This window comes from Mytilus edulis, chromosome 5 (assembly GCF_963676685.1).
Source record: "Mytilus edulis chromosome 5, xbMytEdul2.2, whole genome shotgun sequence".
Taxonomy (NCBI): Eukaryota; Metazoa; Mollusca; class Bivalvia; order Mytilida; family Mytilidae; genus Mytilus; species Mytilus edulis.
In genome coordinates this window covers 32,689,625-32,702,286 of record NC_092348.1, presented here as the reverse complement: position 1 = coordinate 32,702,286, position 12,662 = coordinate 32,689,625, and the positions used below count along the sequence as shown (strand labels likewise).

The 12,662-nt window shown below is 40.2% G+C and overlaps 1 protein-coding gene across 1 annotated transcript; it reads right to left on the bottom strand.

Annotated features, from left to right (window-relative positions):
• Nucleotides 1–11,671: 11,671 nt before the first annotated feature.
• LOC139525046 (uncharacterized) lies at nucleotides 11,672–12,424 on the bottom strand. Its single transcript, XM_071320224.1, has one exon. The coding sequence runs from the start codon at nucleotides 12,422–12,424 to the stop codon at nucleotides 11,672–11,674; it is 753 nt and encodes a 250-aa protein (XP_071176325.1).
• Between the last annotated feature and the right edge of the window lie 238 nt (nucleotides 12,425–12,662).

The following is a 12,662-nucleotide window of genomic DNA, read 5'->3' as shown; positions in this document are numbered from 1 at the left end:
CCTCATTATTTTTCTCTAGAAGCCCTGGAATAGGCCAACCCTCCTAATTTTTTGACATTTTTTTCAAATTTTGAGCTCTAGTTTCAGATTTTTGAACATAGCGCCCTTCGATACCTAGTGCAAAAGAAGCGCCTGTTTCTCCTCTACAAGACCTATATAGTCATACCCCGTGACACCCCTCATTATTTTTCTCTAGAAGTCCTAGAATAGGCCGACCCCCCTAATTTTTTGACATTTTTTTCAAATTTTGAGCTATAGTTTCAGATTTTTGAACATAGCGCCCTTCGATACCTAGCGCAAAAGAAGCGCCTGTTTCTCCTCTACAAGACCTATAAAGTCATTCCCCGTGACACCCCACATTATTTTTCTCTAGAAGCCGTGGAATAGGCCGACCTCCCTAATTTTTTGACATTTTTTTCAAATTTTGAGCTCTAGTTTCAGATTTTTGAACATAGTGCCCTTCGATACCTAGCGCAAAAGAAGCGGCTGTTTCTCCTCTACAAGACCTATATAGTCATTCCCCGTGACACCCCTCATTATTTTTCTCTAGAAGTCCTAGAATAGGCCGACCCCCCTAATTTTTTGACATTTTTTTCAAATTTTGAGCTCTAGTTTCAGATTTTTGAACATAGCGCCCTTCGATACCTAGCGCAAAAGAAGCGGCTGTTTCTCCTCTACAAGACCTATATAGTCATTCCCCGTGACACCCCTCATTATTTTTCTCTAGAAGCCGTGGAATAGGCCGACCCCCCTAATTTTTTGACATTTTTTTCAAATTTTGAGCTCTAGTTTCAGATTTTTGAACATAGTGCCCTTCGATACCTAGCGCAAAAGAAGCGGCTGTTTCTCCTCTACAAGACCTATATAGTCATTCCCCGTGACACCCCTCATTATTTTTCTCTAGAAGTCCTAGAATAGGCCGACCCCCCTAATTTTTTGACATTTTTTTCAAATTTTGAGCTCTAGTTTCAGATTTTTGAACATAGCGCCCTTCGATACCTAGCGCAAAAGAAGCGCCTGTTTCTCCTCTACAAGACCTATATAGTCATTCCCCGTGACACCCCTCATTATTTTTCTCTAGAAGCCCTGGAATAGGCCAACCCTCCTAATTTTTTGACATTTTTTTCAAATTTTGAGCTCTAGTTTCAGATTTTTGAACATAGCGCCCTTCGATACCTAGTGCAAAAGAAGCGCCTGTTTCTCCTCTACAAGACCTATATAGTCATACTCCGTGACACCCCTCATTATTTTTCTCTAGAAGTCCTAGAATAGGCCGACCCCCCTAATGTTTTGACATTTTTTTCAAATTTTGAGCTCTAGTTTCAGATTTTTGAACATAGCGCCCTTCGATACCTAGCGCAAAAGAAGCGCCTGTTTCTCCTCTACAAGACCTATATAGTCATTCCCCGTGACACCCCACATTATTTTTCTCTAGAAGCCGTGGAATAGGCCGACCCCCCTAATTTTTTGACATTTTTTTCAAATTTTGAGCTCTAGTTTCAGATTTTTGAAGATAGTGCCCTTCGATACCTAGCGCAAAAGAGGCGGCTGTTTCTCCTCTACAAGACCTATATAGTCATTCCCCGTGACACCCCTCAATTTTTTTCTCTAGAAGTCCTAGAATAGGCCGACCCCCCTAATTTTTTGACATTTTTTTCAAATTTTGAGCTCTAGTTTCAGATTTTTGAACATAGCGCCCTTCGATATCTAGCGCAAAAGAAGCGCCTGTTTCTCCTCTACAAGACCTATATAGTCATACCCCGTGTCACCCCTCATTATTTTTCTCTAGAAGTCCTAGAATAGGCCGACCCCCCTAATTTTTTGACATTTTTTTCAAATTTTGAGCTCTAGTTTCAGATTTTTGAACATAGCGCCCTTCGATACCTAGCGCAAAAGAAGCGCCTGTTTCTCTTCTACAAGACCTATATAGTCATTCCCCGTGACACCCCTCATTATTTTTCTCTAGAAGCCGTGGAATAGGCCGACCCCCCTAATTTTTTGACATTTTTTTCAAATTTTGAGCTCTAGTTCGAGATTTTTGAACAAAGCGCCCTTCGATACCTAGCGCAAAAGAAGCGGCTGTTTCTCCTCTACAAGACCTATATAGTCATTCCCCGTGACACCCCTCATTATTTTTCTCTAGAAGTCCTAGAATAGGCCGACCCCCCTAATTTTTTGACATTTTTTTTCAAATTTTGAGCTCTAGTTTCAGATTTTTGAACATAGCGCCCTTCGATACCTAGCGCAAAAGAAGCGCCTGTTTCTCCTCTACAAGACCTATATAGTCATTCCCCGTGACACCCCTCATTATTTTTCTCTAGAAGCCCTGGAATAGGCCAACCCTCCTAATTTTTTGACATTTTTTTCAAATTTTGAGCTCTAGTTTCAGATTTTTGAACATAGCGCCCTTCGATACCTAGTGCAAAAGAAGCGCCTGTTTCTCCTCTACAAGACCTATATAGTCATACCCCGTGACACCCCTCATTATTTTTCTCTAGAAGTCCTAGAATAGGCCGACCCCCCTAATTTTTTGACATTTTTTTCAAATTTTGAGCTATAGTTTCAGATTTTTGAACATAGCGCCCTTCGATACCTAGCGCAAAAGAAGCGCCTGTTTCTCCTCTACAAGACCTATAAAGTCATTCCCCGTGACACCCCTCATTATTTTTCTCTAGAAGCCGTGGAATAGGCCGACCTCCCTAATTTTTTGACATTTTTTTCAAATTTTGAGCTCTAGTTTCAGATTTTTGAACATAGTGCCCTTCGATACCTAGCGCAAAAGAAGCGGCTGTTTCTCCTCTACAAGACCTATATAGTCATTCCCCGTGACACCCCTCATTATTTTTCTCTAGAAGTCCTAGAATAGGCCGACCCCCCTAATTTTTTGACATTTTTTTCAAATTTTGAGCTCTAGTTTCAGATTTTTGAACATAGCGCCCTTCGATACCTAGCGCAAAAGAAGCGGCTGTTTCTCCTCTACAAGACCTATATAGTCATTCCCCGTGACACCCCTCATTATTTTTCTCTAGAAGTCCTAGAATAGGCCGACCCCCCTAATTTTTTGACATTTTTTTCAAATTTTGAGCTCTAGTTTCAGATTTTTGAACATAGTGCCCTTCGATACCTAGCGCAAAAGAAGCGCCTGTTTCTCTTCTACAAGACCTATATAGTCATTCCCCGTGACACCCCTCATTATTTTTCTCTAGAAGCCGTGGAATAGGCCGACCCCCCTAATTTTTTGACATTTTTTTCAAATTTTGAGCTCTAGTTTCAGATTTTTGAACATAGCGCCCTTCGATACCTAGCGCAAAAGAAGCGGCTGTTTCTCCTCTACAAGACCTATATAGTCATTCCCCGTGACACCCCTCATTATTTTTCTCTAGAAGTCCTAGAATAGGCCGACCCCCCTAATTTTTTGACATTTTTTTCAAATTTTGAGCTCTAGTTTCAGATTTTTGAACATAGCGCCCTTCGATACCTAGCGCAAAAGAAGCGCCTGTTTCTCCTCTACAAGACCTATATAGTCATTCCCCGTGACACCCCTCATTATTTTTCTCTAGAAGCCCTGGAATAGGCCAACCCTCCTAATTTTTTGACATTTTTTTCAAATTTTGAGCTCTAGTTTCAGATTTTTTAACATAGCGCCCTTCGATACCTAGTGCAAAAGAAGCGCCTGTTTCTCCTCTACAAGACCTATATAGTCATTTCCCGTGACACCCCTCATTATTTTTCTCTAGAAGTCCTAGAATAGGCCGACCCCCCTAATTTTTTGACATTTTTTTCAAATTTTGAGCTCTAGTTTCAGATTTTTGAACATAGCGCCCTTCGATACCTAGCGCAAAAGAAGCGCCTGTTTCTCCTCTACAAGACCTATATAGTCATTCCCCGTGACACCCCACATTATTTTTCTCTAGAAGCCGTGGAATAGGCCGACCCCCCTAATTTTTTGACATTTTTTTCAAATTTTGAGCTCTAGTTTCAGATTTTTGAACATAGTGCCCTTCGATACCTAGCGCAAAAGAAGCGGCTGTTTCTCCTCTACAAGACCTATATAGTCATTCCCCGTGACACCCCTCATTATTTTTCTCTAGAAGTCCTAGAATAGGCCGACCCCCCTAATTTTTTGACATTTTTTTCAAATTTTGAGCTCTAGTTTCAGATTTTTGAACATAGCGCCCTTCGATACCTAGCGCAAAAGAAGCGCCTGTTTCTCCTCTACAAGACCTATATAGTCATACCCCGTGTCACCCCTCATTATTTTTCTCTAGAAGTCCTAGAATAGGCCGACCCCCCTAATTTTTTGACATTTTTTTCAAATTTTGAGCTCTAGTTTCAGATTTTTGAACATAGCGCCCTTCGATACCTAGCGCAAAAGAAGCGCCTGTTTCTCTTCTACAAGACCTATATAGTCATTCCCCGTGACACCCCTCATTATTTTTCTCTAGAAGCCGTGGAATAGGCCGACCCCCCTAATTTTTTGACATTTTTTTCAAATTTTGAGCTCTAGTTTCAGATTTTTGAACATAGCGCCCTTCGATACCTAGCGCAAAAGAAGCGGCTGTTTCTCCTCTACAAGACCTATATAGTCATTTGCCGTGACACCCCTCATTATTTTTCTCTAGAAGTCCTAGAATAGGCCGACCCCCCCTAATTTTTTGACATTTTTTTCAAATTTTGAGCTCTAGTTTCAGATTTTTGAACATAGCGCCCTTCGATACCTAGCGCAAAAGAAGTGCCTGTTTCTCTTCTACAAGACCTATATAGTCATTCCCCGTGACACCCCTCATTATTTTTCTCTAGAAGCCGTGGAATAGGCCGACCCCCCTAATTTTTTGACATTTTTTTCAAATTTTGAGCTCTAGTTTCAGATTTTTGAACATAGTGCCCTTCGATACCTAGCGCAAAAGAAGCGGCTGTTTCTCCTCTACAAGACCTATATAGTCATTCCCCGTGACACCCCTCATTATTTTTCTCTAGAAGTCCTAGAATAGGCCGACCCCCCTAATTTTTTGACATTTTTTTCAAATTTTGAGCTCTAGTTTCAGATTTTTGAACATAGCGCCCTTCGATACCTAGCGCAAAAGAAGCGCCTGTTTCTCCTCTACAAGACCTATATAGTCATTCCCCGTGACACCCCTCATTATTTTTCTCTAGAAGCCCTGGAATAGGCCAACCCTCCTAATTTTTTGACATTTTTTTCAAATTTTGAGCTCTAGTTTCAGATTTTTGAACATAGCGCCCTTCGATACCTAGTGCAAAAGAAGCGCCTGTTTCTCCTCTACAAGACCTATATAGTCATACTCCGTGACACCCCTCATTATTTTTCTCTAGAAGTCCTAGAATAGGCCGACCCCCCTAATGTTTTGACATTTTTTTCAAATTTTGAGCTCTAGTTTCAGATTTTTGAACATAGCGCCCTTCGATACCTAGCGCAAAAGAAGCGCCTGTTTCTCCTCTACAAGACCTATATAGTCATTCCCCGTGACACCCCACATTATTTTTCTCTAGAAGCCGTGGAATAGGCCGACCCCCCTAATTTTTTGACATTTTTTTCAAATTTTGAGCTCTAGTTTCAGATTTTTGAACATAGTGCCCTTCGATACCTAGCGCAAAAGAGGCGGCTGTTTCTCCTCTACAAGACCTATATAGTCATTCCCCGTGACACCCCTCAATTTTTTTCTCTAGAAGTCCTAGAATAGGCCGACCCCCCTAATTTTTTGACATTTTTTTCAAATTTTGAGCTCTAGTTTCAGATTTTTGAACATAGCGCCCTTCGATACCTAGCGCAAAAGAAGCGCCTGTTTCTCCTCTACAAGACCTATATAGTCATACCCCGTGTCACCCCTCATTATTTTTCTCTAGAAGTCCTAGAATAGGCCGACCCCCCTAATTTTTTGACATTTTTTTCAAATTTTGAGCTCTAGTTTCAGATTTTTGAACATAGCGCCCTTCGATACCTAGCGCAAAAGAAGCGCCTGTTTCTCTTCTACAAGACCTATATAGTCATTCCCCGTGACACCCCTCATTATTTTTCTCTAGAAGCCGTGGAATAGGCCGACCCCCCTAATTTTTTGACATTTTTTTCAAATTTTGAGCTCTAGTTTCAGATTTTTGAACATAGCGCCCTTCGATACCTAGCGCAAAAGAAGCGGCTGTTTCTCCTCTACAAGACCTATATAATCATTTGCCGTGACACCCCTCATTATTTTTCTCTAGAAGTCCTAGAATAGGCCAACCCCCCTAATTTTTTGACATTTTTTTCAAATTTTGAGCTCTAGTTTCAGATTTTTGAACATAGCACCCTTCGATACCTAGCGCAAAAGAAGTGCCTGTTTCTCTTCTACAAGACCTATATAGTCATTCCCCGTGACACCCCTCATTATTTTTCTCTAGAAGCCGTGGAATAGGCCGACCCCCCTAATTTTTTGACATTTTTTTCAAATTTTGAGCTCTAGTTTCAGATTTTTGAACATAGCGCCCTTCGATACCAGCGCAAAAGAAGTGGCTGTTTCTCCTGTACAAGACCTATATAGTCATTCCCCGTGACACCCCTCATTATTTTTCTCTAGAAGTCCTAGAATAGGCCAACCCCCCTAATTTTTTGACATTTTTTTCAAATTTTGAGCTCTAGTTTCAGATTTTTGAACATAGCGCCCTTCGATACCTAGCGCAAAAGAAGCACCTGTTTCTCTTCTACAAGACCTATATAGTCATTCCCCGTGACACTCCTCATTATTTTTCTCTAGAAGCCGTGGAATAGGCCGACCCCCCTAATTTTTTGACATTTTTTTCAAATTTTGAGCTCTAGTTTCAGATTTTTGAACATAGCGCCCTTCGATACCTAGCGCAAAAGAAGCGGCTGTTTCTCCTCTACAAGACCTATATAGTCATTCCCCGTGACACCCCTCATTATTTTTCTCTAGAAGTCCTAGAATAGGCCGACCCCCCTAATTTTTTGACATTTTTTTCAAATTTTGAGCTCTAGTTTCAGATTTTTGAACATTGCGCCCTTCGATACCTAGCGCAAAAGAAGCGCCTGTTTCTCCTCTACAAGACCTATATAGTCATTCCCCGTGACACCCCTCATTATTTTTCTCTAGAAGCCCTGGAATAGGCCAACCCTCCTAATTTTTTGACATTTTTTTCAAATTTTGAGCTCTAGTTTCAGATTTTTGAACATAGCGCCCTTCGATACCTAGCGCAAAAGAAGCGGCTGTTTCTCCTCTACAAGACCTATATAGTCATTCCCCGTGACACCCCTCATTATTTTTCTCTAGAAGTCCTAGAATAGGCCGACCCCCCTAATTTTTTGACATTTTTTTCAAATTTTGAGCTCTAGTTTCAGATTTTTGAACATAGCGCCCTTCGATACCTAGCGCAAAAGAAGCGGCTGTTTCTCCTCTACAAGACCTATATAGTCATTCCCCGTGACACCCCTCATTATTTTTCTCTAGAAGCCGTGGAATAGGCCGACCCCCCTAATTTTTTGACATTTTTTTCAAATTTTGAGCTCTAGTTTCAGATTTTTGAACATTGCGCCCTTCGATACCTAGCGCAAAAGAAGCGCCTGTTTCTCCTCTACAAGACCTATATAGTCATACCCCGTGTCACCCCTCATTATTTTTCTCTAGAAGTCCTAGAATAGGCCGACCCCCCTAATTTTTTGACATTTTTTTCAAATTTTGAGCTCTAGTTTCAGATTTTTGAACATAGCGCCCTTCGATACCTAGCGCAAAAGAAGCGCCTGTTTCTCTTCTACAAGACCTATATAGTCATTCCCCGTGACACCCCTCATTATTTTTCTCTAGAAGCCGTGGAATAGGCCGACCCCCCTAATTTTTTGACATTTTTTTCAAATTTTGAGCTCTAGTTTCAGATTTTTGAACATAGCGCCCTTCGATACCTAGCGCAAAAGAAGCGGCTGTTTCTCCTCTACAAGACCTATATAGTCATTTGCCGTGACACCCCTCATTATTTTTCTCTAGAAGTCCTAGAATAGGCCGACCCCCCTAATTTTTTGACATTTTTTTCAAATTTTGAGCTCTAGTTTCAGATTTTTGAACATAGCGCCCTTCGATACCTAGCGCAAAAGAAGTGCCTGTTTCTCTTCTACAAGACCTATATAGTCATTCCCCGTGACACCCCTCATTATTTTTCTCTAGAAGCCGTGGAATAGGCCAACCCCCCTAATTTTTTGACATTTTTTTCAAATTTTGAGCTCTAGTTTCAGATTTTTGAACATAGTGCCCTTCGATACCTAGCGCAAAAGAAGCGGCTGTTTCTCCTCTACAAGACCTATATAGTCATTCCCCGTGACACCCCTCATTATTTTTCTCTAGAAGTCCTAGAATAGGCCGACCCCCCTAATTTTTTGACATTTTTTTCAAATTTTGAGCTCTAGTTTCAGATTTTTGAACATAGCGCCCTTCGATACCTAGCGCAAAAGAAGCGCCTGTTTCTCCTCTACAAGACCTATATAGTCATTTCCCGTGACACCCCACATTATTTTTCTCTAGAAGCCGTGGAATAGGCCGACCCCCCTAATTTTTTGACATTTTTTTCAAATTTTGAGCTCTAGTTTCAGATTTTTGAACATAGTGCCCTTCGATACCTAGCGCAAAAGAGGCGGCTGTTTCTCCTCTACAAGACCTATATAGTCATTCCCCGTGACACCCCTCAATTTTTTTCTCTAGAAGTCCTAGAATAGGCCGACCCCCCTAATTTTTTGACATTTTTTTCAAATTTTGAGCTCTAGTTTCAGATTTTTGAACATAGCGCCCTTCGATACCTAGCGCAAAAGAAGCGCCTGTTTCTCCTCTACAAGACCTATATAGTCATACCCCGTGTCACCCCTCATTATTTTTCTCTAGAAGTCCTAGAATAGGCCGACCCCCCTAATTTTTTGACATTTTTTTCAAATTTTGAGCTCTAGTTTCAGATTTTTGAACATAGCGCCCTTCGATACCTAGCGCAAAAGAAGCGCCTGTTTCTCTTCTACAAGACCTATATAGTCATTCCCCGTGACACCCCTCATTATTTTTCTCTAGAAGCCGTGGAATAGGCCGACCCCCCTAATTTTTTGACATTTTTTTCAAATTTTGAGCTCTAGTTTCAGATTTTTGAACATAGCGCCCTTCGATACCTAGCGCAAAAGAAGCGGCTGTTTCTCCTCTACAAGACCTATATAGTCATTTGCCGTGACACCCCTCATTATTTTTCTCTAGAAGTCCTAGAATAGGCCAACCCCCCTAATTTTTTGACATTTTTTTCAAATTTTGAGCTCTAGTTTCAGATTTTTGAACATAGCGCCCTTCGATACCTAGCGCAAAAGAAGTGCCTGTTTCTCTTCTACAAGACCTATATAGTCATTCCCCGTGACACCCCTCATTATTTTTCTCTAGAAGCCGTGGAATAGGCCGACCCCCCTAATTTTTTGACATTTTTTTCAAATTTTGAGCTCTAGTTTCAGATTTTTGAACATAGCGCCCTTCGATACCAGCGCAAAAGAAGTGGCTGTTTCTCCTCTACAAGACCTATATAGTCATTCCCCGTGACACCCCTCATTATTTTTCTCTAGAAGTCCTAGAATAGGCCAACCCCCCTAATTTTTTGACATTTTTTTCAAATTTTGAGCTCTAGTTTCAGATTTTTGAACATAGCGCCCTTCGATACCTAGCGCAAAAGAAGCACCTGTTTCTCTTCTACAAGACCTATATAGTCATTCCCCGTGACACTCCTCATTATTTTTCTCTAGAAGCCGTGGAATAGGCCGACCCCCCTAATTTTTTGACATTTTTTTCAAATTTTGAGCTCTAGTTTCAGATTTTTGAACATAGCGCCCTTCGATACCTAGCGCAAAAGAAGCGGCTGTTTCTCCTCTACAAGACCTATATAGTCATTCCCCGTGACACCCCTCATTATTTTTCTCTAGAAGTCCTAGAATAGGCCGACCCCCCTAATTTTTTGACATTTTTTTCAAATTTTGAGCTCTAGTTTCAGATTTTTGAACATTGCGCCCTTCGATACCTAGCGCAAAAGAAGCGCCTGTTTCTCCTCTACAAGACCTATATAGTCATTCCCCGTGACACCCCTCATTATTTTTCTCTAGAAGCCCTGGAATAGGCCAACCCTCCTAATTTTTTGACATTTTTTTCAAATTTTGAGCTCTAGTTTCAGATTTTTGAACATAGCGCCCTTCGATACCTAGCGCAAAAGAAGCGGCTGTTTCTCCTCTACAAGACCTATATAGTCATTCCCCGTGACACCCCTCATTATTTTTCTCTAGAAGTCCTAGAATAGGCCGACCCCCCTAATTTTTTGACATTTTTTTCAAATTTTGAGCTCTAGTTTCAGATTTTTGAACATAGCGCCCTTCGATACCTAGCGCAAAAGAAGCGCCTGTTTCTCCTCTACAAGACCTATATAGTCATTCCCCGTGACACCCCTCATTATTTTTCTCTAGAAGCCCTGGAATAGGCCGACCCTCCTAATTTTTTGACATTTTTTTCAAATTTTGAGCTCTAGATTAAACAATGACATAAAAGGTGCTATATTTTACAGGGTAGGACTACTTTTACATACGTTCTTAATTGAAGGGTGCATAGGTGGCCCTACACCTACAAATAATCCGTTGATAGATGCATAGTTATTGTGGTACTGAATATTAGCCTAAAAAGTTATGCGACTTGTTAAATCAATAGATTGGATAAAAACCATTTCAAAATTGAGTTTAAATTGCTATATTTTAACTGATTTTCTGCCTTTTTAAATATTTTTTTATTTAACGGCCGTTGTTGTCTTATTCTGTTTTTTGGTTTCTCGATATATCGCCTTATTGTTCGCTGGCTTATTGTTCGCTAGCTATTGTTCGGTAGCTTCTGCCTGGTTGAAAAAACCCAATAAATTATAAAAATGCAAGTCAAAAGTCAAAAGTTCATCAAGTACTAATAAATAGTGAATTATTTTCCATTATTCAAACTGACATCGCCATGTCTAAAAAGTAAAAAGGCAAACAGACAAATAAAAGTACACAAAACACAACATGGAAAACTAAAGACTAAGAAACACGAACCCTATCAAAAACTGGGGTATATCAACTGTCCAATTTTTTTATAAGTTAGTTACCTTCTTTTTTTTCCTTTGGTCGTCTATTAAGAAACGGCATGACTCTCTTCGTTCTTCTGGGCAATCCAACGACGATCGTTTCTGCACATTTCGGTCTTCCTCGGCGTATCATTTTAGGGGGGAGCTTACAGGAAGGTTCTGTCAGTAACTTGAAATCATCTTACATAGTTTAGTATATTATAAAGTATTAACATACACATTATAATAACTGAAGATCATCACCTGCAAGAATATCGTCTTGGTGTACATCTTGGACGTTATACTCTTTTCCGTCTTTCAGCAAGTCAACTATTTGCTCAAGTTTCTGTACATGCTCGTTGAACTGTCTCATCGGCATATCCGACGCTAGTCTAGCTAACTGCTGTGTTGTACCATGAACCGTTGACGTCTGTATTTATCTTGCCCTGACAACACACGCACTCTACGGCGCCGAGGAGTTGTGGTCAGTTGGATATTATTCTCAGGTTGCTGAGATTTAATACTACATGACTTTTTCTATAGTAAGCTTTTGTCCAGCGGTATGCGCTGAGGTCTGCTGAGTATTCACTTAATAAAACTGTCTACGAAAAACGAGAATATGTCGACACGGTAGAGTTATGCTCTTGAAGAAGCCACAGTCACATGTGGTTGCAGTTACTGTTAGATCACAATCAGAACTTGGTAACGATACAGCTACTGTGTTTGAAGTAATAGCTCCATCATAAGTAATTTTATGACTTGCCTCCATCTGCTTTGCTATGTATCCAAATGCGAATGGTGTGACTTGTTTTAAATATTCAGATAAACTGGAATTACTCTCAAAACGGTTTACTTTTACCTTCTGGAAAATCGTGATAGCTCTGTGATCCCTCTCAGTACGTAAAGATTTTACAGTTTTCATCAAGTCATCGAAAAATGCAACGATATTTGAAAATTTTGAGATCACTCCTTTTAATTTTTGATTAGTAGATTCAACACGATTGTTTGTATTGTTCATTAAGTTTGTAGTATTATCTTTAAGTCCTTCTACCCATTCTGTCCTAATTGGGTGCCAGTTCTTGTCAAAGTACCTAATAACTGACTCAAGATTAGTGTCTTTAAGTTCTCGATAAAATTCTGAGTAGCTGTCTTCGGTCCTAGCATATGCCATCTTTTGAAGCAATTCAAGAGCCAAAATACGTTCGTCTTTTGAAATTCCAAGCTTCTCAGTAGTCACTTCTCTCTTAAAAATTCTAAGTACATGGAAAAGACATATCAGTAAGGGTACATTTGGTATTTCTTCCCTAATGACGTCTCTCTCGATCATGTCTTTGTCACTCATTACACATCGAATTTTGGACCAGTTGTCGACCAGAAACTATCCAGAATTTCATCTGGAAAGTGCTAAAAATATAAAAACAATGCTTTAGATCAGGTTTTAAGAAATAATTAAAAATTTCACAACAAAAAACGAGACAAGAGAGTTCCAAGAGGCAGAGGCATACATACTACATTCATTAAACTACTCTGTTAAAGAAGATGTGAGGCTGTTCTTGAATGCTATTTGGCATAGCTTGTCA